Genomic DNA, 26,270 nt, shown 5'->3' with positions numbered 1-26,270 from the left:
CGCTAAATAGCTTTCAACCCTTTAAATCCGCAGGACTGGACGGAATCTTCCCAGCGCTATTACAATGGCAAACAGCCCAAATACTTAAGTACCTAGTACAGATATACCGGGCATGCATAGCTTTCAAATACATACCCAAGCCATGGAGGGAAGCAAAAGTAATCTTCTTACCGAAACCGGGAAAAGAAGACTACACACAGGCAAAATCCTTCAGACCAATTAGTCTAACATCGTTCCTACTAAAAGGACTGGAAAGATTGGTAGACCGACATCTCAGGGATGGCGTGCTGAAAAGCAAACCACTACACCCCCAACAACACGCCTACAGGAAAGGCAGATCAACAGAGTCGGCTCTACACATGGTAGTACATAAAATAGAGTCGGCCATCACAAACAAAGCGTCAACTCTTGCTGTCTTCATAGACATAGAAGGAGCGTTTGATAAAACTATGCACAACAGCATAAACCACGCCCTGGAACAATTCAACGTAGAACCAGCCGTAAGAAGCTGGGTCACTGAACTAGTTAGTAAAAGGGCGGTTCAGGTGGTGGCGAACACGACTACCAGAGCAGAGGTTGTCAGAGGATGCCCTCAAGGAGGCGTCCTATCGCCACTACTATGGAACATGGTAGTGGACAGTCTGTTAAGGAAACTAAATGACAGAGGGTACACGGCCATTGGATATGCAGATGACATCACCATACTGTTAAACGGAGGGGCTGAAAACGTGCTATGTGAAATAATGCGTTCAGCCCTGAACATTGTTGAAAACTGGTGCAGCGACCACCAGTTGTCAGTAAACCCAAACAAAACTGAACTAATCCTTTTCACTAACAAAAGGAAACTACCAGAGCTCCAGCTACCAGAACTCTTTAAAACAAAACTCTCCCTCTCAACACAAGTGAAGTATCTGGGCATCATCTTTGACCACAAACTGAACTGGGCGAGTCACATTGAAAACAAGACAAAGAAAGCCTGTATAGCATTTTATCAGTGTAAAAGACTCATTGGTAGCAGATGGGGTCTTAACCCAAAGATAACACTTTGGCTCTACACATCAGTTATCAGGCCCTCTGTCACTTATGGATCAGTTGTCTGGTGGCCCAGAACAAAACTATCCACAGTAAGATCAAAACTCCAAAGCCTGCAACGTCTAGCAAGCATAGCGGCCACTGGTTGCATGAGAACCACACCATCGGCATCACTTGAGTACCTTCTGAATCTTAGACCCTTAGATCTCATCATTCAGGAGGAAGCGCAAGCAGCCGCTCTAAGACTTAAAGGAAACGGCCTATGGAAGCAAAACAAGGAGACAGGACACTCTGCGATCCTGCAGAAAACCATAAAAGAAATACCTCTCACTGAGGCACCCATCGATAGGATACCCTGTGAACACATTTTCGACCGAAGATATGATATCCAACTTACAGCGGAGACGCGAGATTACTCTGGAATCAATGAAGTTAGGATATACACGGACGGCTCCAAAACTCAAACGGGTACAGGAGCTGGTGTCTTCTCGAATGATCTTAATATAAGAATATCAACAACTTTAGATAAACACAATACAATTTTCCAAGCAGAATGCATTGGAATTACCAAAGCAGCACAGGCGGTAACAGCCAGAGACATCCGAGGTCTAAATATAAGAATTATCTCGGATAGTGCATCCGTACTGCAAGCGCTACAAAGCAACACAATAACAACGGCCCTTATATTGGAATGCCATGAAGCGCTCCAAGACATTGCAGCTGTAAATGGAGTTACCCTACAATGGATCAAAGGGCACAGTAACTCTTTAGGCAACGACGCAGCGGATGAACTGGCAAAAAGAGGTTCGGACACAACAGTATTTGGCCCGGAACCAATACTGCCGATACCACAAGCACAGATCAGGAACTGGCTGCGTTCCAAAACAGAAGAAAAACACCACACAGAATGGAAAAATAGCGAAGGATGCAGGCAAACAAAAGATGCGGTTCCGGACGTATCGAAAAAGTTCTCCCGCAGCCTCATCAGACTAAACAGGGACAGCATCCGCAAGGTTTTAAGTGTCATAACCGGACACTGTATGCTAAACAAGCACCTATACAACATAGGTGTCACAGACAGCCCACTGTGCAGGGGGTGCATGGAGGCAGAGGAAACACCGCAGCATGTGCTCATGGAGTGCAGTAGCGTGGAAGAACAACGGGCTCAATTTCTTCGATCACCGTCGTCGCTACAGGAAGCCTGCAGCAGCCTGGACGGGCTGCTCGCCTTCTGGGGGGATCTGGGGTGGTTGGAGTAGGAAGATAAACCACAAATCGCGCACAATGGCCCTATCATGAGGCTAAGTGCGGTATTCGATTGCCCTGCAAAACTAACTAACTAACTAAGCTACAGTTCCACAATCGGGGCCTGGCTAACATTGATAGTGGGCACGCAAACGAAAAGAAACAAAGTATAGAAACATGTTTGTGTGTGGATCATACGCGGGGGCGTTTACAGGGCGTACATGGGGTGATGGGGCATTCGCGGGGCTTGCGCGGGTCGCCGGGTCTTTCAAAATTCCTCGGCTCAGCACAAAACAATTTGAATATAAGTACCTACTCGTAATTATAAACATTTTTTTGAACAGTAAACAGGAAATTAATTAATGAAATTTAGTTTGTTAGTCAAAACTTTATTTGACAGTTTACTGAATAAAATATTAAGCGTGTTAGGTACACCTAAAATAGGTTGAATATAAATTTTTAGTCAGCCCACATTACAAAATCAAACCACAAATAATTAACAATTGAATTAATTAAAACCAACCCTAGGGGTAGATTCTGATAACGATTTAACCACTTTATGGAAACTGGTGGCCATTAATAAGGAACAGATAAAAATAACTGAAACGGGAAAACAATAACATATTTCAAGTGAAAGATAATTTGATAAGGTAGTTTTATAACAAGGCAGTTAAGTACCAGGTACTCAGTAATAAGGGGAAGTGGTTTGATGTAAGAGTGGAATTCCTCGATTCAAAAACGGTAAATTATGGTGAAAGATAGAGACAACCAACATCTTGAAACACTGGGCAGAAAAAAGTATGCCGATTCAAATAACGTCGTTATAGACTTGGCTTGGTTCATTAAACAGTTTTTCTCTTTCTAAATATGCTGAACGGCAGTTGATAGACTTTTCAACTTCTTACGGTAGCCGTTAGCGAACCAATTACTAGGACTTTACAATTGGTTCAATAAAAGAAAAAAATTGAAATAACTTATAGAATTTATTTTGTAATTTTGATTTAGAATTAAATAGGATGTGCAAAATGTGCATAAGCACATAGAAAAATGGCAGAAGAGACATGACGTAAGTCTAACTTTTACGATAGCTTTTTCTGTATATTCAATAGACTGTAATTCTACTAACGTGCGTGCGCGACCTGTCATTGGCCTATAATCGCGCCGATGACGATCTGCACGCGTTGGTGTGGTTGAAGACTAACTGCTTACCTGACATAGGCATTCCGTCGCACATGCTGTAGCGGTGGCAGGACTGCGAGGGCGGGTCCACTCGGACGCGGAACACCCAGCCTATGGCCTGGAAATAGAAAATTTTAGTGTACCTATACCTATCATATCGATAGTTGTAAGGTTCCGAATGTTCACAAAGTAAAAATTGTAATATTACATTTTATTATATGAATTCATGTTTGATGACTTTTTTATTTTTATAAATAATCCAAACGATCCCAAATGATCAAAGGCAGAATACTATCCAAATGATACCATGGTTAATTTAGAAACATAAATGTTAGCCTAAAGGCTGAGTAACTAAGCACCAACTAACTTTAACGATAACCATCATTTTTATGGAGTTTCACAGATTTTTGACGTTTGTTAAAGTTAAAGTAAGATGGTGCAACTCAGCCTTTAAAGTTGACTGTGTTTATTCTATGTTATTTTAATATGGCAGCAAAATAAACGTTTTCATTCTATTCTATTAGTTTTAAATGGCTTAGGCTGAGTTCCACCACCTAACTTTGTCGGTAAATATAACGATAACCGGTGCATTTTGTATGGAGTTTGACAGATTTATGACGTTTGTCAAAGTTAAAGTAAGATGGTGCAACCCAGCCTTAATGGTTTTGTCTCGCCATCCAGTCTGACCAGCCTGGGAAGTGTAGGAAAATCTTTCAAAGAGGATCTGGCTGTTCTGGCAGTGGAAATGACATGACGTCATGTTGCTGATGATGATGAAAATATATTTTATTACAGGCAAAAATTTAAAAATAGAACAGAATCGAAGCTTTTTCATTCAAAAAGTTTATTAAAGTCGCTTTTATTAAATGTTACCGCTGTGTCGCAGCTGTTGCATATTCTGTTTAAGTTAACCGAGCATTTTAAAAACCAATTCATTTTATAGAAAAAGGTTCACATTTTTAATACATCATGTTCTTCATCATAGGGAGGGCCGATTTCGTGTATTTATGTGAAGGTTACTAACAGACATCGTGCAACAATGAGCAAAATTGCAAAATATAAAACGTACTTATTTTCTTTTCATGTGTTTGACAGAACACTCTAGGAGAGTAAGTATAAGAATTTGAAGCTAGCTGAAGATGTAGTAAGAAAAGATCACTAACTCTATCTTCCTATACAGATGCAGTTATTCTTTTCAATTCTCAAAGAGGTCTGCGCCCATGCATCATTCATCACTTACGCCCGTATTCACAAACGTTACTATGAGGTCTCACAGTGCGCGTGGACGCACAGGGTGACACACGAACCAATCACAGAGCTCTATTCAACGCTGTGCGTTCGATTTGTTGCTTCACTTTAGCAAGCATCGTTTGTGAATACGGGCGTTAGTGATTCAATGGCTCCAAGAATAGCACATATTTCACTTTTAAACAATGCTATTCCGCATTTCGATGGCACTCAATTAGACCATTTTATAAGAATTATGTAATATTTCTACTCAAATTTTATAAATACGATAGTTAAACTGCTATTTCTCTAAAATGCCATTCCAACTACTCACTGGTGCATTTAAAATAAACTCTTAAAAGCATTTAATTGAAGAAAATAAGCACGCCCCAATGACTTTCAGCAATTTTCTTCAATGTACCAAAGCTTTGACTGTTATTGAAGCAAAAATGAAATCTTAGTTTTATTTAGGTAAAAGTTTCATGATTTGGTTAAGAGGTCTAGTTGTAGAAAATTAGGATTGCCGGAAACTTATTTCAAATCTTGTATCAATAAGAAAATAGGTAGGTATATTTCAAAATCCATGGGTGAAATTAAAAAAAAAATTGTGGTGGATTGACCTGCTAGCAAGTCTACATAGTATTTCTATAAACTCCAATAGTTTATTTGTATGATAAAAGTAAGTAAATACCTTACTTAAATATTATTTGAGAACAATGATTTTCTTATTAAGATACGTAGTACTACGATAAGACGAACTAGTAATACGATAAGTCCTATAATTTATGAACAAAAATAAAACAATAACTCCTTATTCAAGTGTATTTAAATGAAGACGTACCTAAGTAGTGAAACAACAAAACATCAAACTTAAAAATAACTTCAAGTTCCGTTTAAATGCATTTTAACTAATAAGACTCACTTGCAATGTCTGCGTTTCGGTCGATCCCTAATGAAGTATCCCAGTGATTTGAGAGGATGCCTTATTTAAGTCACGGGTACGACTTTAATTAAAATAGTATTGTTTTGTCTGAAATGCTCTCATTTACTAAACAAATCTCCCTCCAGAGAGGAGTTCCTTTTTTTAAATATATTTTAATTAGAGGTGTAACTCGCGCCACAGCTCGCGCTTCCATGTTCTTAATTACACTCTTGGGACGCCGAACGGCGCGTGCTTTTCATTTTTAAAATTAACACATTCCACAAGGATGTGATGAACATCGTTTATCTTATTTTATAAACTTCAGCGGGAAAAAATGCCACTTTAAAAAATAAATAAACCAAACTTGCGTGGAAAATGCAATATTTTTAGATATCTGCCTCTCTAGAAACTATCCTCGGGCACAATAAAAAGAAAAAGAATAGTTTTGAAAAATCCTCGCACGCAATAACTAGTGCCGTCTAGTTTGTGAACTGCAAATTTTAATCGAATTTTCAAATAAATCGGTGCTACCGTGACACTACCATATCTACTAGCAGTAAATTATTGAGTATTGATCTGAGACTAATAATTTTAGTTGAACCAAAAACTTCTGAATCGAGAGTCTTGGAGGCTTTGACCACAGAGGATTTTTTATACATCAAGCAGTATTGCTCTCAAAAAGCTCTTAATTTGTACCTGTTTAAAACCTCTTCTGTAGCGCGTGTTCATGTAGCAGTATATGATGGGGTTGTAGCAGGAGTGCGACATGGCCAGCCAGTGGCTCGCGAACCACACGTACGGCATGGCATGCCCGGCCACGACGTCCAGTTGATCTTAGACTAACCATTTTATTTCCGATTAAAGTCTGACTTTTTTACACAGAACAACGAGGGCGCTAGACCATATTATGTTTTTGTAGGTTAGACCAGTGATTGCTGCTATTACCATTCGTGAAGGGTCCTAACCAAGCATCGAATTATTTTTTCCCAAAAACAGGGCAAAACATCTGCGCCGTCATTGACTCTGCTCTCAGCTATTACCTGTTTAAACCCTCTTCTATAGCGGGTATTCATGTAGCAGTAAATGATGGGGTTGTAGCAGGAGTGCGACATGGCCAGCCAGTGGCTCGCGAACCACACGTACGGCATGCCCGGCCACGACGCCCAGCTGATCTCGTCGCTGTGCACCGACCATAGGATCTGCAGGCAAAAGAGACACTTATTATGCAATCTTTAAAGTCTAAATCAGTGAATGCGGAGTTGCTAATGATATTGTCTCAGCATTTGGTTGGGGTAAGCAGGAAAAATTATTAATGTTTAATAATGAAAAAAAAGAAAGAAAACGCAACATAAATATTAAGCTATGTTAATAAATATAACATTCATAAATAATAAACATCGGCCTAATATACCACGGACTCTCTACCATAGGAGATTTTAGTTAACAGCCACTATTTATTTACTCTACTTATTTATTTATTTAAATTAGATATAGGCAATAGGTAAGTAGGTAACCATAAAGAAAGTGAACAAGACAGTAAGTAATCCGAAAATAGCATGCACAACATAATCCACTACAATCACAAACATGCATCTCAAATACGTATTAAGACGCCACCAATTTGTACCTAATAATTCAATTAGATTAGATACGCGTCTTGTTTCCATCAGCTACGACCGCATTCAATTTAACACAGACTTTCGTAACAAAGTATTTTTACCAAAAATAGCAGGTAATTTATTTATCAAATGAGATGAAAGAGAGCCTCTCTTCTAAATTAATTGGACTCGGTTAGAGTTTACCAACAGACAGTGTAATTACAGTCAATTTGTCATTGACAGCGCCAAATGGTCACTGAAAAAACAGAATATTTTCATATCAACTGTTTGTAGCGAAAACGATTGTTTCTGTTTGCAGTCTGTTAGAAAATTGGATTTTGCGAACAGTTTCTATACATAAAAGATCGTCGTGATTGCTTCGCTACTTCCACAGGTGAGGTATGTACTCGTAGGTACCTATTGACCTGAATTATTTATAGGACTACATCGAATCAATTTCGGAAGCAATTAATGCTACACATACGGTTTGTGTAATACTCGTATTAGTTTGTCATAATTTAAATTAATGGATCGTTGATTACGATTTCCGCTTAATTAATAGTGACGTTGGTCGATCAGAGCAAATATAGCGATAATAAAAAAAATTAAGATGCACAAAAAATAGTTTGTTTGTTTATTTTCAATATTACAACACCATTATTTACATTATGTTTATTGCACGATTATAATTTCATATGTTATATAACATTGAACATCACCCATAAAAAAGTTTTAAAGTTACTCGAATCGTTTCTGGATGGATTCCAGCAGCGTTTCACTTCCGTTCCACAATGTGTGACTACGAAGGTCGCCGAATAAAGGTATATTCACATTAAATCATGTTAAACGACGTTCCATGACCTGGAGTCTATGGACCATAGATTTGTCCATAGGAATCCATAACAGAGTTTATTAAATGCTTTACGTGTTTGTCTAAAATTTAGTGAGATGAGATCTCTTACATCATTTAAAGTTTTGTGTCACTAATGCCCATTTACACAATGAAAACAAAATGTCTGATAAGTGTTACCATAGGGACACTTAAAATTAGGGATTGATGGTGAAAACTGGCATAAGGCTGAGTTGCACTACCTAAATTTGACCGTAACTAACCGTAAACCGTAAAAGTTTGACAGATTTTTGACGTTTGGCAAAGTTAAAGTAAGATGGTGCTACCCAGCCTAAGTATAAAAAAGATTCTACTGATTCAAAAAGCAGTAATGTATAAAAAGAGATAAAAAGAAGATACCTAATCTGTTTTGGAAAATGTAAAGTTTAAATGGTGGAATACCTACTGATGTGTTGTGTAGCTATTAAAGCAATAAAATCTTTCGAAGGAATTCAATCCGATTTGACTATTTTTTGTGTTTTATTTTACTAGCCTATACCTAAGTGCACTCGAGCGCAAGGAGTGACACAATCATTCCGCCCCCGTAGCATTATGAATATACCTTTAAAACTATTGGCAATCGAAAAAGTCTATAAACATCCCAGTAGGGTAATTCAAGTGCAATCTGTCATTTCAATCTATTCTATTTGTCATTTAGCTTGTTTAATCTGTGCTGAATAAAGTGCACAATATTTAAGCAGGATATGGTTGCACGCGGATTTTTAGAGAGTTAAATCTTTTGGCCAATAGAAAACGTCATAATAGTTATTATATGAACTGGGATTGGTCAATGACTTTTGAAATTAAAATCCGATGGCCTGAAAAAATCGGTTTTCCAACAAACGTCAGTTACGCGCAAGGAGGTTTAGCTATTTATCCATCGAAGTTAATAAGGGAGAAGACATAAGACTAATTTTATTATTTGCCTGCCGCGACCCGGTTTTTACGAACAATGACGATGACGAACGATGAACCAGTAACGAGGAGCACACTTAGCAATGCTTCCAGGTTGCGCCTCGGTATCAATTAAGTAACATTTTCCGTTAAGTTTACTTTATGGCCAACTAAAGGACTTTTGCCGTCTCCATGGACAAACTCGAAGTATGATAACTACAGTCATTGTCAAAATTTTGCACTGCCATTGCCGCTGGATACCATATATCGCTACTATATTCATAGATAATAGACTTTCAGTTAATCGTCAAAATTGACATTGTTTTTTAAATAACAACAAATGGTATGAATTTTTAAATGTGATATTTTTATAAAGGTAAGTCCCCAAAACAACATTTGATAGCCTATTTTCTTTCGTTGGCATCTAAGTTCCTGTTTTCTACATATATGTTACTACTACCTATTGGATAAGTAACTAAGAACTTTGTCGTTTATTCCATGTGAACAAAATCCCTAAAAGCCCATTTGTAATAATATTCTTACTAAACACTGCTGAAAAAGGACTAAACTTCTGAGCTATGAACGTATAATCCAGTAGCATTAAGTAGGTAGGTACGTATAGCGACGTTGGAACTTGATATAGAAGTTAGCTGTTTTATATTTTTTTTCACAGCAGAAATCTTTATCTTTGATCTTAATATCTGATCGTACGTATTGTCTTTTAAAATATTACATTTGCCTAAATAAAAATAACCGACCTGCTGCTTATGTAAATTATAATTATTTATAACCCTACTTACAATGCATAACAATCATAATTAGGTATTATAACCCTACTTAACAATGCATAACAATCATAAGATAGTTTGGCGTATAAGTAGGTAGGTAGGTACTATCTAGGCCGAAGGTGGAAGCGATCGACCCGGAAATATTCTCAACCATCTCAACTATCATAATATGTATTTAGAACAGTCCCTCCTTACCAATGATATTATAGATAATACCATTGCTCCTTACCATCAATGCAATCGAGCAGACAAAGGACATTGATAAAAATCGCCCTAAGATTTTCAAAGACTTAGTATGTACCATAATTTTATGTATATTTTATTTATTTACTTGCAAGTGTCCAAACCTATCGGACAAGTTGCAGTTCGAAAAAATATTTTAAAAGTATTTAAACGAAATCAAAGTCACCGACATATTGACAGAGCAGAGACAGAGATGCGCTTTTTTAATTCGATTTAAGTAAATAATGGTATGATCGATTAGACTAGAGTCTAATCATTAGACCTTTAGACGGGCGCAGATCCGCCGCGCCCGCAGCGCTTCAGTGGATTATTGCATTTTATGTATATTTAATCACATTTATTTACCTACATTTACATATTTACTCTTTTCTTTAAGTGTAGACACTGTTTAAGTATAAGTCCACTATTGCATGCCGTGGCAACCTATAATTAAGGCAGCACTTAGATTAAGTTAAATACGTTGTAAATATTGATTGTCTTCCAGTGTATGTCTTGCTGGTTGTCCTATTAAATAAATAAAATAAATATTTATAGCAACACAATGTTTAAAAATAAAATTTTTCAAAAACGATCAATTTAATCGATTATGTCTATTCTAAATGGACATCCCTATTTGTTAGTCAAATTGTCATTCACTCGCATCACCTTTTCTCTCTCACTCACTCTTGCTGTGTTGCTGTCTTGCTTGATCCTTCTTTGTGATTCGTTTGTGTTTTAGCTTTTATTTTCGGAACTTTATTAACTACAAACTTGGCTATTCAAACGGACTCTGATTGATTGCAATAACGACATACTCAGCCTGGGATTTACTGTTTTTGTGTGGCTCGGCCAAGGCTCGGCTGGTGGTTCTATGGTGTTAGAAAATGAGCAACTTAATTATACACAACAATGGGCAGCACCTCGATCGGTAAGTACCTACATTTTGCTCTGCAATCTTATGAATAAGTACTAGCCTTGCCAAACTTCTGAATTGCCATTCTCATGGCGGGTTGTCTTGAAATGAATGTTCCGCTATTATCTGTGGTTCAACCCTGGACAGTGTGGACAGCCAGGCCCGATTCGATTGTAAGAAACTAGTCGATGGTACAGCGCAATGGAGGCATGAGCGAAACAACAATTATGTTGACAATCCAGCTGGTTTTGGTGTAAATCTAAGGAATTATTTACTTTGACACTATCTCCCTGCTCTCAATGAAAGCTTGTTTTGTTTTGTTTTTTGGAACTAAGACTACTACCTAGATTATTATTTTTTGTAACTAAGTTTGTAACACGTCATAATTAATTATTATAACAACAATGCTTATTTACTAAAGCTGTTTAACCCTACCCTCTGACCCAAAATTCTACTAACAGCTTATAATATTGAATTATCATTTTTTTTATGGTTTGCGGCTCAATTTATTCAACGCACAGGAGTATGTGTGGCATGGCATGCAATGAATCTATTTATTTTTACAGGTTACAGCTCATGATCTTATATGCACAACATGTTGGACCCAAGCCCAAGATACAACACAAATGCATCTACTTCAAATCTTAGCAGAAAATGTGTGCTTTGCAGTAGAACACTAGAGCCTAGAACACGTTCACATCAGCTCATGTCCCTGAGAACTAACACTCAACATCATATTAACATCAGGAACATAATTGTGGAACGACTAACTCCATTAGAGGTAATGCACGCTAAAGTCCTTATTTAATAAAATGTTATTGGCTATACAATCAGTCTAATTCTTGTAAAGTTATTGGTTTCTGTAAATTAATACTAAAATAAAATAATTTAAGTGCGGGACATTAAAAAACTGATAATTTTTTTAAACTTATTTCTAATTATTATTATTTTTAAACAGGTTACTGCAAATGACTACATCTGTGGGGCTTGTCACTCATTATTGCAAAGAGATACCACACCTACTTCACAAGACTCTCCAGATATGCCAACCGGTGCCCTGGTAGGTCACCAACAAGTTTGTGTTGGATGTGGTTGTTCATTATTGCGAACTTGAAGTCATTGTTTGGATACAGAGAATAATCAAGATATATTAAACATTGTTCGAAATTGGATTCAACCCAGAGAGGTAAGAGCCCTGCCAGTTTTATAATACATAAAAATAATTATGCCGGTTTATTATAATAATAAAAAAGGTTTTTTCCGAATCAGCCTTCCCATCCTTCAACTCCTTCCATTGCTTTCAATCTGCCACTACTCTCATCCATACAGGTTATACAGGGTGGAAACGATAAGTGATCTCACTCGATTATTTCTAAACTACACAAGATATCGAAAAACTGGTTACTCATCCTGAAAGTGCTTCACGAGCTCTTTCTAACGGTATCAGTAAATAGTTACAGAATTAACTGGATCTATCCGAAAATTCAATGTTTTCAGCCTCCATACTAAATGTATGCCAGCCACACAATATTAAAAGTGTTATAGATCACTTATCGTTTCCTTATATTATTAAAATATTGCAATATTATTACTTACATAATATTAAACATAATTTTTACTATTATAAAGCCAGTTAAAAATTCCCTGAGCCAAATAAACTCAGTAAAGTTTTATTTATACTTCCTGCATAACAACAGACTACTCTTTTAAACTACCACTATTCTCACTCTCAATCCTCGTTCCTCATTCATCCCTTTCGTTTCCTCCATAGACCAATCATTCCTCATCATTCAGCGTTCAAATCATAAATTATCTTTCATCACTCATCTTACTATTCCGTTACACACAAAAGTCGTTAATCCTATATAAATATTGCTCTTCTTATTGTTGAACTGTGAATCTGGTGTTTTATTTTATTTTCAGATTCGTCCTTCAGATCTTCTTTGCCATAGATACTATCAGAGAGCACGAATTACTACAGTTGGTGCTTATTTAATGAAGCTGAGGACCGGTGATTCAGATGACAGAATAGCTACATTACTTGGCATTTCAAGGAGTACTCTTACAAAATATGTAATGAAAGCACGCAGTATGATGGAGGAACATTTCGTACCAGCACATTTGGACCCATTTATGCAAACAAGAACCAACCCACAGCAGGGTGGTTTCGAGAAAATGAGACTTTTGTAAAAAGAGTGCGCAAAATACATACATAATATATAAATGAATGATTACTTGTTAATCATATGTGGGATACTGCAGCCTATCTAGGAATATCAGATTTATAAATTTTGTAAAGTTAAAGTTAAAGTAAATCGTTAAAAACCGGTTGGTTCTTTCTTGCAAAAACATTTTTTGTTGCTTAGTTCCTTCTTGCAAAATGGATGTAAGATTTCATTGTTGTGATATATCTAAAATTAAAAGTCATTCTATATAAAATATAGATTTTAATGCCTTTTATTAGATGGTGAATTGGAATCACGAACCCTTCAAACTAAAATTACTATTATTATCGTCTTCTACCTCAAAATCGATAGGCCCGGTAATATTGTCGATATGGTCTTCTATGTTGCTGCTTTTCAGGGTTTTGTAGAAATGGTGTGTGTCGTTTTGGTATTAGATGCAGAATACTTTTAATATTCTGTTAGTTTAGCCTCAGAATAGCTTTTCCAGTAAGCTAAAGTAAGTCCATGTCATTTTTTGTCATCACGGCCTTGCTTCTGATATTTTTCTGTATATTAACTTCTTTGTGCCGTGTGGGAACGGCCATAAAGAATAAGTACTCTTCCCTACCAGAAACAGCGTGTCATGAATGGCGTGTCGTAAGAGGCGACAAAAACTCCTGCAGCACCGGACGGATCTCTAGCCCTGGCAATCTTTAACACTCGCATACTGCGGACTGACATGAGGCTCGCCGAACTAGCGGTGGGATATCGTAGGATTATATGAAGTCCGAAGAGAGTGGGAGGACACCATAATCCTCAAATCCGGAAATCTGCTCTATTTCCGGGAGGGCGACCAGCAGTCCTAGGGTGGTGTCGGGTTTATCGTCCACAAGTCCCTTGTCAACAACGTGGTCCAGATCGAGAGTGCTTCGGCGTAGCGTAACTTATACTCAGAATCACCAAAAGGTATTCGCTGGAGGTCATACAGGTATATACATACGCACCGACCACGGAACACCCCAACGACGAAGTAGCTACTATGTATGAGGATATTTTCAGAGCCATTCATACCTCCCGGTCCCATTTTACCGTTACGATGGGGGACTTCAACGCGAAGCTGGGTAAACGAAGCGATATTGAGCTGAAAGTGGGGCAATTTGGGTACGGCGAGAAGAACGCAGGTGGCCGACTGCTGGCTGGCTTTATGGAGAGGGAGAGCCTCTTTATGATGTACTCCTTCTTCAGGAAGCCAAAGCAGAGAAAGTGGATATGGTTGCATCCCAATGGCGCTATAAAAAATGAGATCAACTTCATCTTGTCGACGTAGAAGCATATATTAAATGATGTATCTGTGATCAACTCGGTCAAAACAGAAAGTGATCAACGAATGGTAAGAGGCACATTGAATATCGGACCCAAGCTCGAGAAGTATCGACTGATGAATTCTACGCTCCGCGAAGCGTCCATCCAACTAAAACCCCGAAAGCTTTCAGCTCGAGTTGCAAAATCGTTTCGAATGCCTAGGAGATTGAAAAAATGTGGACGAATACAATGACAGGTTCGTGGAAATTGTTCAAACGACCAGTAGTGTGGACAATTGGGTCTAAGATCTTTAAAAACCGTCGTTCAAAAGGAACCAAAAAGATCTCTGACTTCACCAATAAACTTATGGAAGAGTGACGAAACTTGGTTCTGCAGTCCTCTGAAGATGCTGCTCGGTATTGGCGTCTTAACAGACAGATTTCCAAGTCTTTGACTTGCGACCTACCCCAATATAATACAGACCGTATAAAAGAGGCGAATGAGCGTAATAAGGGCTCTAACTAAAGTATTGGAATGAGATCTCGTCTGTTGGCCAAAGCTTACTGACCAAGCTGAAGACCGAGGATGGCAGAGACATCTCGTCGGGGCTTGAGTTATTGAAAGAGGTTGAGAAGTTCTACGGATAATTATACACGAGTGTACATACACCTGTCACAAATCTAGCTGAAAACCCAAGAGCTAGATTGACCCGACACTATACCAAAGATATCCCGGACGTCAGCCTGTACGAGATTAGAATGGCTCTCAAACAGCTGAAAAATAACAAGGCACCGAGTGATTATGGAATCACGGCCGAGCTTCTGAAAGCAGAGGACGCCGGTACTAAAGATTCTTCAGAAGCTGTTTGATTCTGTCATCCTTGAGCAAAAAAACGCCTACGGTGTGGCACAGTAATGTGGTGATACTCTTCTTCAAAAAAGGCGACAAAACCTTGTTGAAGAATTATAGACCCATCTCACTTCTGAGCCATGTCTACAAGCTGTTTTCGAGAGTCATCGAGAATCGTCTCATTCATGAGCTGTCAACGTCGTTATTTCGTTTTGAAGAACAGGCTAAGGTCATAGATCATACTATTCATACTGCTTCGTTTCATCTTTTTCGAGTAGAGTTTTTCAATGCATAAATTTATTCATCAAATTTTGTTATTATTAAGTCATTTTTTATGATAAAGGTACAAACGCAACGATAAGAACGGATTTTTTATTTTTAAATAGCTTAATTTTAACACTATCAAGAACTATGCTACATGGTTCCTTCAAGACTAACCTGATTTCCACTAAGCAAACAATCTTTGGTTCTGTTTAGTTATAAAAATTTTGTAACAATTTTTGCTAAATGGAACCAACCAACATTGGTTCTAGTTTGCATAATTAGTTTAAATAAGTTCTTAGGGACCATGCTGTATAGTTCTTTATAGTTTTTAAAAGTTGGCCAAAGCGGGTTGGTTCCGCAAGTGACAGTGCTGTATCTCTGTTGTTAGTCGTTAAAAATGTACCATAATTTTTTTGAAGATAGAATGCGTTATTTGAGCGCCATCTATGTACTTAACTCAATTTCACTCAAAGTGTGGGTTGGTTCCTGTTTGCATAAATGGGTCCATTTAGGGTTACAACATATTAGTAGAGAGGAAGTAGCCCAAAGAAACCTTTATGTTCCAGTCTCTTTTCGGGAAGCCAGGAAACGATTTACCACAAAGAAAGGCTATTGTCATCATGGATGGTATATATGTTACGGTTAATGTGATAAATTGAAAATTATGAATAATCGCCGGTTATTATGAATAATTACCGACAGGCTTGGTAAAAGTGATAAATTTATCACATTTATCAGTGATTATTTCATAATGTAACCTTAATACTAACAAATACCCTAAAAGAGAACACCGGCTCGTGTACAGCGCTCATGTACAGCCTCACATTTTGAACGTTTTGATATCATATATTAATATTATTTGGCAAAATGAGTTTGGAATGTTTTTTGCATAACATTACTTTGCCATAATGCCTATAACATATTGTTTTGATTTAAAGTGAAAAATAGGTTAAGGTGCGGCGGGGGTGGCCCTTGGGCCACCCCTAAGCCGCCTATTTAGTTTTATACACACATAAATGATCTTATATTAATCACATTTACCAACTCATGCGGTAATTATTCATAATAACCGGCGATTATTCATAATTTTCACATTTATCACTTTGACCGTAACATATACATACATTTCGATGGCTCCTACGTATACTGGCGTAAGTGAAAAAAGTAAATTTTACAGGAGAGCCATTTTAGTGGCCAGAACCATATTTTTTAGTCATATCTTCTGACCTACTAAAACGAATTTAATGAAATTTCACATTTAGCCTTAACATGTAATGCTTTTGCTACTGCTGTTATCAATTTTTATATTTTTCTTATATATTTTGAGATTTTACGCATTGCCCTTTTACGTCGGCATATTTCTATAATTTCATGTATATTGTTCAACGTAAAGAGACTTAAATGACAACGTAAATATAATATTTTAAGCGATTACTCTCTTTATTTATGCATGTAATTATTTTACATGTTATCATGTGCTATATCAATAATAAATCAGTTAAAAAAAGTCGTTTAATGTACCGTTTTACGTTTTAACGCAAATACGCCCATATACTGCGCTCGAGATTTAGTTAGGTCTTTTAACATAATGTGTCATATTTTTAAAAAATATAAATAACTTGAAAAAATCGAATTGCCTAAGGCGGGCATTGAACCCACGATGCCTTAGGCAGTTCGATTTTTTCAAGTTATTTATAATTTTCAAATTAGTTTGAGATGCGACTCTTAACGCTAAAAATTAAATAACTATATAATGTGTCATAATTTATAAATAAAACAATTTGCTAAATATTTTCATGGCTTTATTTAAGATTTGGATTATAAAAAATATATGTTTATGTAAGCAACTACTCGTATAGATTGACGAATCGTATGATTGGGCTTTATACGTGGCGTAGTTTTGCACATACGCCTATTTGCCTAAAATTTTATTTTGTATCTAATGGAAAAAAAAAATTTTTTTCTTACTGATGTTATAGATTACAGCAAAGTGAAATCATTGCTTAAATAATTGGAAAAAGGCGTAAGCGGCAGTTTCGCCCTTATACGTAGGAGCCATCGATTTATGTGCAAAAAAGTAGCAATTATGCATACCAAAAAAAAAACTTATTCCCTATACAAATATCGGAATCTCGTTAAACCATTTATGGTACTTTGTTGTGATGGCGACATCATTGATGTATTGGGCCCATATTTAATAGAAAATGTAGAACATGACCATTAATAAATAATAAGTACCTACATACGTATTTTCATTTATATCTACATAACTGCCTACTTACCCTTGGGTCGGAATAAAGATATTTTTGGATTTAAATGTAAGTAAAATATATTAACTTCTTTTTAAAAAATGTTTGGCTTTTCCGTAGGCATTCCTATTTTTCCAATACGCAAAGTTCTATTTGCTGCTATTCATACGGTTTGACAAAGGGGTTCTTTATCGATCTACGATTTAAAGTGTTTAAAGTTCCCGTGGGAATTAGTTTACTAAAGTACCTACGTGCGAAATTTAAAGCGTCTAACTTAAGCGGTTTAGATTTTTCATACAAAAGGATTTTCCCGCTAATTCCTGTTCCCGTGGGAATTCCTAAGTATACTATAACCTGCCCAGGAGTACGAAGAATAATTGTACCAAGTTTCGTTAAAATCCGTCGAGTAGTTTTTGTTTCTATAAGGAACATACAGACAGACAGACAGACAAAAATTTTACTGATTGCATTTTTGGCATCAGTATCACCCCCTGATAGTTATTTTGAAAATATATTTCATGTACAGAGTTGACCTCTCTACAGATTTATTATAAGTACCTATAGAAGATAGAAAATGGAAATGTACTTCTGTTATGCTAATAACCTCAAAATCTGAAGCATTTTTCCTATTGTAACGAATCTCCCGCTTATCCGTGCTTTAAGTATCTACACTAATATTATAAAGAGGAAAACTTTGTTTGTTTGGTTGTAATGAATAGACTCAAAAACTATTGGACCGTTTTTATTAAATTCTTTCACCATTCGAAAGCTACATTATCCACGAGTAACAGGCTAAATTTTATTTTGGAAAATAATAGGGTTCCGTAAAATATGTAGGTACCTAATGTAGGCCACGCGCGCGAAGCCGCGAGCGAAAAGCTAGTGGAGTATAAGGTGACAATCGTTAAGTAATTTCACATATAAAAATCATTATTTCATTGCTTGGGGGTCTTGGGGCGAACGATGTATGGACGCAGAACAATATCCTTTATTTTCAAATTTAAGCAAAAAGCATTCTGTGGTTATAAAATACCTATGCTTATTTGCACCTAGTTTATCAATCACCATGTTAATTCCATGCTTTCTATCCAGTCGACTGCTCTAACGACAAGGGTGGGCAGTCGTTGAGATGACAGCGCGAAAATCGTCGGCATCCACTAATTATGACCCTTATGTACCACTATATTGACAAAGTTCTCCGTCTTCGTACGCGATATTGGAAATTTGGCATCTACCATCGGCTGATCTGACATTAGGCGTAGTCTGGCTTTGATATTCAATTTTCAACTGTATTACCTTGACAATCAGTTCAAAATTGATTACTAGAAAATTATTTGACAGACGATTTCTACTCTCGACAAATGCATTTGAATTAGCCCACAGGGCAATCACTTCTGCGTTGATGGATAGCTTGTTACTATCCTGATAAATAGGTATGTAATCTCACAGATCTGTACCAGAGTGGTCTATTTTGGTCACTCGTGAGTAATAACTCAAATGCTGACTCACAATTCAAGTTTTATTTATACTTACATATTTTTAGCGTGTATCGGTATTTAATACGAAGCAAGACGGGTTAGAGTGTTAACTATGTTCTTCTTCTTCTTATCGTGTCGACAACAAACCTACACAGTGTCAGCCCAAAACTCCGCTACGAGAGTGGCGTTGTCAGCAGTATTCATTAATTCCTCCTGCGTGCAGTTGCTCGGGCACTCAGGGCACGCAACTGATTAATACTCAAATTATCATCATCATCATCATCATTTCAGCCATAGGACGTCCACTGCTGAACATAGGCCTCCCCCAATGCTTTCCATGTTGATCGATTGGTAGCGGCCTGCGTCCAGCGCTCAAATTATACTCGTTAGCAACATTTACATTAATACTCGTGATCATGTTGACGATATTAGTTAGCAGCATGAAAGGTAAGCTAATACTGATGATGACAATGAATTTTATTTATTTTATTTACTTATTTATCACATTTATATTTTTAACCGTTACATCATTTATCTTTGATTAATTTAATAGTGTCTTAAATCCTCTTGAGCCTCCAGACACTATTGTTCTCTATATTAATAGAATAAACGTTTTAGTGAAACTTTATTGAGAGGTAAGATTTTTAAGAAAATTACTATTTAAATATTAATACCTACTTATTCAAGCCTTAGCCTCTAAATTGGAATTTGTTAGTGTAGGTGTTAAACTAAAATCACAGTATTATTGTAAAAAATCTTCCATTACCTAAAAATATATACTATATTCTGTTAGATCCTGGAAGGCTCATATTCCAGGAAATACTAAATGTGTTGGTTTACGTCACCCACTCAATTTCTACTCAATTTTATGTATTAAACCCTTGTTGTACCTTTTTTTTTTCTCTTATCTCTGACAGGTGTTAAGTGTACGCCAATTATTATGTTTATGTATCTAGGTGTATGTCTATTATATTAATATGTATTCGTATGTTATTTATTTTATCTAATTCTATGTAAGTATATTAATTAAACGTCATATTTATTACACCGCCTTAAGTCTCTCTACTCGACCTGTGGTTGACTGGCAGATAATGCCACCTGGCATTAAGTCCGCCACTGTACAGTTGTATGTGCAAAAGTGTAAATAAAAATAAATAAATAAACCCGTATGCTAATAGCTTTTTACTAAAATGCTATCGAGCGTTAAAGGTTCGTCCGCTCTTAATTTTCTCTCAAGACAAATATGTTTTCTTTTCATTAGCCAGACAAGATAGACCAAAAAATATAATGAAGTAATTAAAGCTTCAACCACACCAACGCGTGCAGATCGCCATTGCCAGCGCGATCATAGGAAAATGACAGGTCGCGTGAACTGTCATGGGTCGCACGACCTGTCATTGGCCTTTGATCGCGTCGGCGATGGCGATCTTCACGCGCTGGTGTGGTTGAAACTTAATTAAAGCTTCAACCGCCAGCGCAGTCATAGGCCAATGATAGGTCGCGCGACCTATGATAGTCCGCGCGACCTATGATAGTCCGCGCGACCTATGATAATCCGCGCGACCTGTCATTGGCCTATGATCGCGCCGGCGATGGCGATCTGCACTCGTTGGTGTGGTTGAAGCTTAAGTAATTAAATCATGCAACATTAACACAACGAGTACTTGCAATAAACACGTTGAGGGGCAGCCAGCAGATCGTGAACACGGCCACCACGGTCACCATCATCTTGATCATCTGGAATACAATCAAAGCTTATTGACCTTTTGGAATAAAATCTATAAACCATTGAAGCAAAATAAAACTGTTGTTCATCATTATCATCATCTTCTTCTTCATCCTCATTATCATCACCGCCATCATTTCAGCCTATAAAAGTCTATTGCTGGAGGACGCTTTTCCAAGTAGCGCCGCATAAAGCACCTAGGTAGGTAGGTACTATAGCGATATCTGAAGCCTAAATCTGAAGTCTCGCTGACGTTTGACGTCAATGACAACACCCTCCTGAGTCGCTCCCATACCTCAGGCATTGGCTGAGTTATGCACTGGACCATAATACCTAGATAGAACCATAGATTTAAGGAAGGATTACTCAGAACCCTTTTAAAATTTTACAAACGGTCCTATATGACGACCGACCGACCGAACGGTCCGATGTGACGGTAAAATTTTACTTAAATTAAATATCAATGTTTACTATACCTACCAAGTTTTCAAAAGCTAATTAATTATTATCTTTCAATGAGTAATAAAAAATTCATTACTTTCAAATGAGCAAGCACATGCAGTTTGATCAAAGGCAATAAAATGGTTCAAAATGTGCATTTATTACCGAGCCAGATATTGAAGTTCAATCTAGCCAGTATTTATAAACTGTTTGAAATTATTTCTGGTTCGGTATCACTTTTGAAGCTCGTTCTAATATTTGATGTACGCGTTGAATGATTCATTTTATATTTACTTTAAAACAATTTTAGTGCCGAAACAACTTACAATAATAATAGAAAAACACATACTAAAGATATTCACATATCATTCAAATGGGTTATAATGTCCATTATACCTAATTAATTATACCAAAGAGCATTTCTCAGATATTTAATACCCACACACAAATAATATTGAATTTATTAAAATGTTTCCCTTGAATTTTGTCGGATCCCACTCCTACTCTCGTATGCTCCAATAACTCATATAATTTTTATAAAACAGCGGCTGAAACAAAACTTTGAGTGTTTTAAAATGTAAAAAAATCCGTGTGCTTTCTCCACACTCATGTGGCATTAGAATGCTCAGTGAACTAGCAGTGACAACTTTAACGACAAACATTTATGTAGTTGATTGTCGCCCGTAGGTATATTCACAAACGATGCTTGCTTATGTAAAGCAGCAAATCGAACGCACAGCGTTGAATTGTGCTCTGTGATTGGTTCGTGTGTCACCCTGTACGTCCACACGCACTGTGAGACGTCATAGTAATGTTTGTGAATACGGGCGTGTGTGAAGTTTGCGTGTTGGATCAAATCCATGGCCTATTTTTAGGGTTCCGTACCTCAAAAGGAAAAAACGGAACCCTTATAGGATCACTTTGTTGTCCGTCCGTCCGTCTGTCAAGACCCTTTTTCTCAGGAACGCGTGGAGGTATGAAGCTGAAATTTATATCAATTACTCAAGTCTACTGTCCCTTGAAGCTGTGAAAAAATCAAACTTCTAAGCCAACGCAATCAAAAGATACAGCCGTTTATGCCGCAAATTTTCGACACTTGCAAGGGAATCAAAACCTACAGGGTGCTTCCCGTGAACTCAGAATCTTGAAATTTGGTACGAAGCAACGTCTTATAGCATAGATAAAGGAAAAATTACGAAAACCATAAATTTTTAGTTACATCACATAATATATTTTTTTTAAATAATTTTAAACTTACTACCCATTTCCTCATAAACGCGTAGAGGTATTAAATTGAAATTCATACCAAATACTCAGGTCTATAATACCTTTAAGTTGTAACAAAATCAAACTTCTATGTCAACGCAATCAAAAGAAACAGCAATTTAAGCTGCATATTTTGAAACTCGCAAGTACTCGCAAGGGAATCAAAACCTAAAGGGTACTTCCAGTCGACCTAGAATCTTGAAATTTGGCATGAAGCAACGTTTTATAGCACACATGAAGGAAAAATTCCGAAAACCTTAAATTTTTAGTTACATTACAAAATATATATTTTTTAATAAATATAAACTTATGAATTTCATTTTGCAATAAAAATACCATAGTTATGACTCGATTGTCGTAATGAACGAACTTTGTAAACCTTGCAGGTTTGTACGGAACCCTCGGTGAGCGAGTCCGACTCGCACTTGGCCGGTTTTTTACTCGTCAAATCGGTAAATCTTGGTGCTTACTCACTTCACATAATAACTCGTGTAAACTTCATTTGTGGACACGCACACAAAACGCTTAACAATAGCGCCAGCAGCTAAATTAAATTTAATAGACATTACATGATATGACTTTCGCAAATTATCTCGAAGAAAATGTTTGCTTTTCATTAAGACTGTTTCGTGAGAAGTGCCGCTGTGAAGAGAGAAAGATCTGTTCGCAAGGAAATGTGTTAAAAATATTGTTTTTGTAAAATTGTTTCTTCATTATTACACTCGTTTGTTTCTTGTGTATTCAAAGATGCCTAAGTACCACCTTGCCTTGCATTTTAAATAAATCCTACGATCAGATCAATTATTTTGGATAGTTCATTGACTGCGCTATCCAAACTCATTGCAATAGCGCGCTCAGCGAATATCACACCAATAGGGATGTTTCCTGGGTAAAAAAGAAAGAGTTTGAATTAGTCCGTCAATTAACTTATCAAAACATAGTCTACACATATTTTTTTTAAATTGAAAGAGATAAAGCGCACCAAATTTCAAAAGAAGAGGCCCGTGACGTCAATGCATGCTTAAAGTTTAGCACTTTGTGACGTCACGCGGAACTTCAACGTTACTTAACTTCGTAACTACTTGTTTGATTGAACAATAAAAATATACGTGTCCAATATTTTTTGATAATGTAATTGACGGACTGAAAGTTTTGTTTAGGAAACTAGCCTATTATGACGTAACTTACTTTTCTTTTAGACCGCTGCATACGCGAGTCCCTTGCCGACTGCGCCTCCCCAGGCGGGCGGCCGCCCCACACGACGTGCGCTATCCGCGCGTATGTGCACACTAGCGCGCTCAGCGGCAGCATAAACTGTAGCGCCAATAGCGCGCACGTGTAATGCTCGCTCTGCTCGGGACGACCCCACTGTTCGAGGCAAATATCCCTGTGAACATTTTGCGGCTTATGTTATGGCTATTGTCTTTTGCTGTTGCTAATGACGGCTTTAAGATCTGGGACAGTTCACTATAGTTCTGACGTACATCTCTACCAAAGAATAGGACACGATAATATGTTGGGAACCCAACAACGCGCGGGAGGAGACGTGCGGGCGGCGTACAAGGACTAACGTCACCTCGGGCCGACAGCGTCATCATCGGCTGCGCTCGGCTCACACTCTCGCCTTTGGACACCACCGTCGTCGCACGAATACCGCGTACTCTCATAATTTATTGTAATTAGGCTGGCGAGAATTACAGCAACCTATTTTTATACAGTCCACTATTTTATTTCTTACTAATATTCGTTAGGACCCTAACAATGGTCCTTTAGGATATCGCCGTCTTATTTGCGAGAAAGTTATCGGGAATACCACTTCAAGAATTCCAGCAACCTATTTTTATACAGTCCACTATTTTATTTCTTACTAATATTCGTTAGGACCCTAACACAATATGCGAAAATTTGTTACCCTGAACCTGTCTAAGATAACGTGAAAATGAGTATTGAGTGAGATAGACTGAATAATCAACCTAGAAATGGCTGAGCCCGTTATAGTAACAAATAAGAAAAACTTCAGAACTCGTTCTTTAGCACTGGTGCTTGAAATTTTTTTCTGGATAAAAATACCTAATTTTATGCTAATACTTACGTTTCGCATATCCGATGCCATTCCGTCGGCCTCTGCACCTGCGACACGATGGGGATCGGGGCCGCGGTGGCTAGGGCTCCGCCCCACACCGCAGCCACCACCAGCTTCGCCGCGGTCTTGCCCAACCGCGGCCTTAACGGGTGCATGATCACCATGTACCGGTCGATAGAGATCGCCAGCAGCGTATACGCACTCACCAACACAGACACAGCCTGAGAGAAGTTCACCACTTTACACATTACTGCCCCAAACGGCCAATACCGAAGCACCAACATCGACACAAAAGAGAACGGCACGCAAAACAACGTCATCAGAATATCACCCACAGCTAAATTCACTATAAAATAATTCGTCACTGTCTTCATACGCGGGGACGTTTGCACTACGAAACACACCAGCCCGTTCCCTAAAAGGGCTATCACAAACACTATGCTGTACATGAAGTAAACACACGACTGGAATAAGGGCGATGATAGGAAATCGTCCGAGGACTCCGTGGTGCATACAGCGGTGTAATCTGGCCATGTTGAGTTCGTAGGAGCAGTTGTGTTCGTAAACTCGTCATTTGCAGTGATGGTGGTGAGCTCAGCGTACGCCGTGCTCGTGTCATAGCCGTCTAAATCGTATTCATTGACGTCCAACATCATGCATCTTTACGTCTTCGCATATCGGCACGCGCGGCGCTCCTCGACCAGAGAATGTGTTCACCTGAAACAATACAATCACTTTATAGCATCGTTGCATTTAACGGTCTATAAATTTCTTCATGATCCATCAAAAATCCATCGGATAAATTAATGACTGTTATTGAAATTAGTGAGTTGATGTTGACGTCGTAAATTACTTGTTACTTTGACTTTGGCGCTCCCAAAAGATTATTATTTATTATTAGATTATGTATGATAGCAGAGTACACAAAGTACTAATAAGGTCGTGGATATGATTAACTAATTAAATCTTGAAAGTTCTGTACAAAGCTTTGTGTGTTTCTTTAGCGGCCTAATCTTAAAAGTTACGCTGAAGCCTGGCTTTTAAAAATGTAAATAGAAAGTAGTATAGGAATCAAAGTTTATACTAAGCACTTAAAAGCTCATGTCGTTAACCATTAAAAATGAAAAGAAAATGATTGATGAAATTTTCTAGTGAATTTAACTGCTCAATTTACACTCACTACGATTCTAATTTACCCTCATTATTCAGGAATATTTTCGTAACAAGCACGGTCTTCTTAGCCTATTTCTTTTGAGACACTATTTATATGGATAGTAAAAAGCTCGGGGTAAAATATAAAATATTCATTTCGTTTAGGCTTCGTATAAACAGAAAGTGCCAGTAAAGGTTTTAGTTTAAATATTAACCATTTAGGTAGAGTTGTTTTTCACTATATTTTTTTTTCTATTTCTCTTCCACGAAGTCATCATTATTAAACACGTTGGACGCCACGCGGCTCACCGGTGAGCCTCGAACAATACAATTTCCATTGTGTCTAGCGTCTCGGCGTTCAATGACTTAAGTGCCAGTTTAAACAA

The 26,270-nt window shown here is 37.5% G+C and overlaps 1 protein-coding gene and 1 long non-coding RNA gene across 2 annotated transcripts in view; one reads left to right on the top strand and one right to left on the bottom strand.

Annotated features, from left to right (window-relative positions):
- Positions 1-25,385, bottom strand: part of LOC135073816 (RYamide receptor-like) — a 43,250-nt gene extending 17,865 nt beyond the window's left edge. Inside the window, exons 1-5 of the mRNA XM_063968017.1 lie at positions 24,742-25,385; positions 23,838-24,036; positions 20,885-20,953; positions 6,646-6,804; positions 3,487-3,574 (exon numbers count right to left, since the gene is read on the bottom strand). Coding sequence (XP_063824087.1) covers positions 3,487-3,574; positions 6,646-6,804; positions 20,885-20,953; positions 23,838-24,036; positions 24,742-25,385 — 1,159 coding nt within the window. The remainder of the gene's footprint in view (positions 1-3,486; positions 3,575-6,645; positions 6,805-20,884; positions 20,954-23,837; positions 24,037-24,741) is intronic.
- Positions 10,669-13,028, top strand: LOC135073820 (uncharacterized). The gene is made up of 4 exons (XR_010257713.1): positions 10,669-10,924; positions 11,476-11,690; positions 11,868-12,095; positions 12,833-13,028. It is a non-coding gene; the product is annotated as an uncharacterized LOC135073820 (long non-coding RNA).
- Positions 25,386-26,270: the final 885 nt, after the last annotated feature.

Source organism: Ostrinia nubilalis, chromosome 8 (assembly GCF_963855985.1).
Source record: "Ostrinia nubilalis chromosome 8, ilOstNubi1.1, whole genome shotgun sequence".
In the NCBI taxonomy this organism is placed as follows: Eukaryota; Metazoa; Arthropoda; class Insecta; order Lepidoptera; family Crambidae; genus Ostrinia; species Ostrinia nubilalis.
This window is presented reverse-complemented; position numbering and strand designations above follow the sequence as displayed.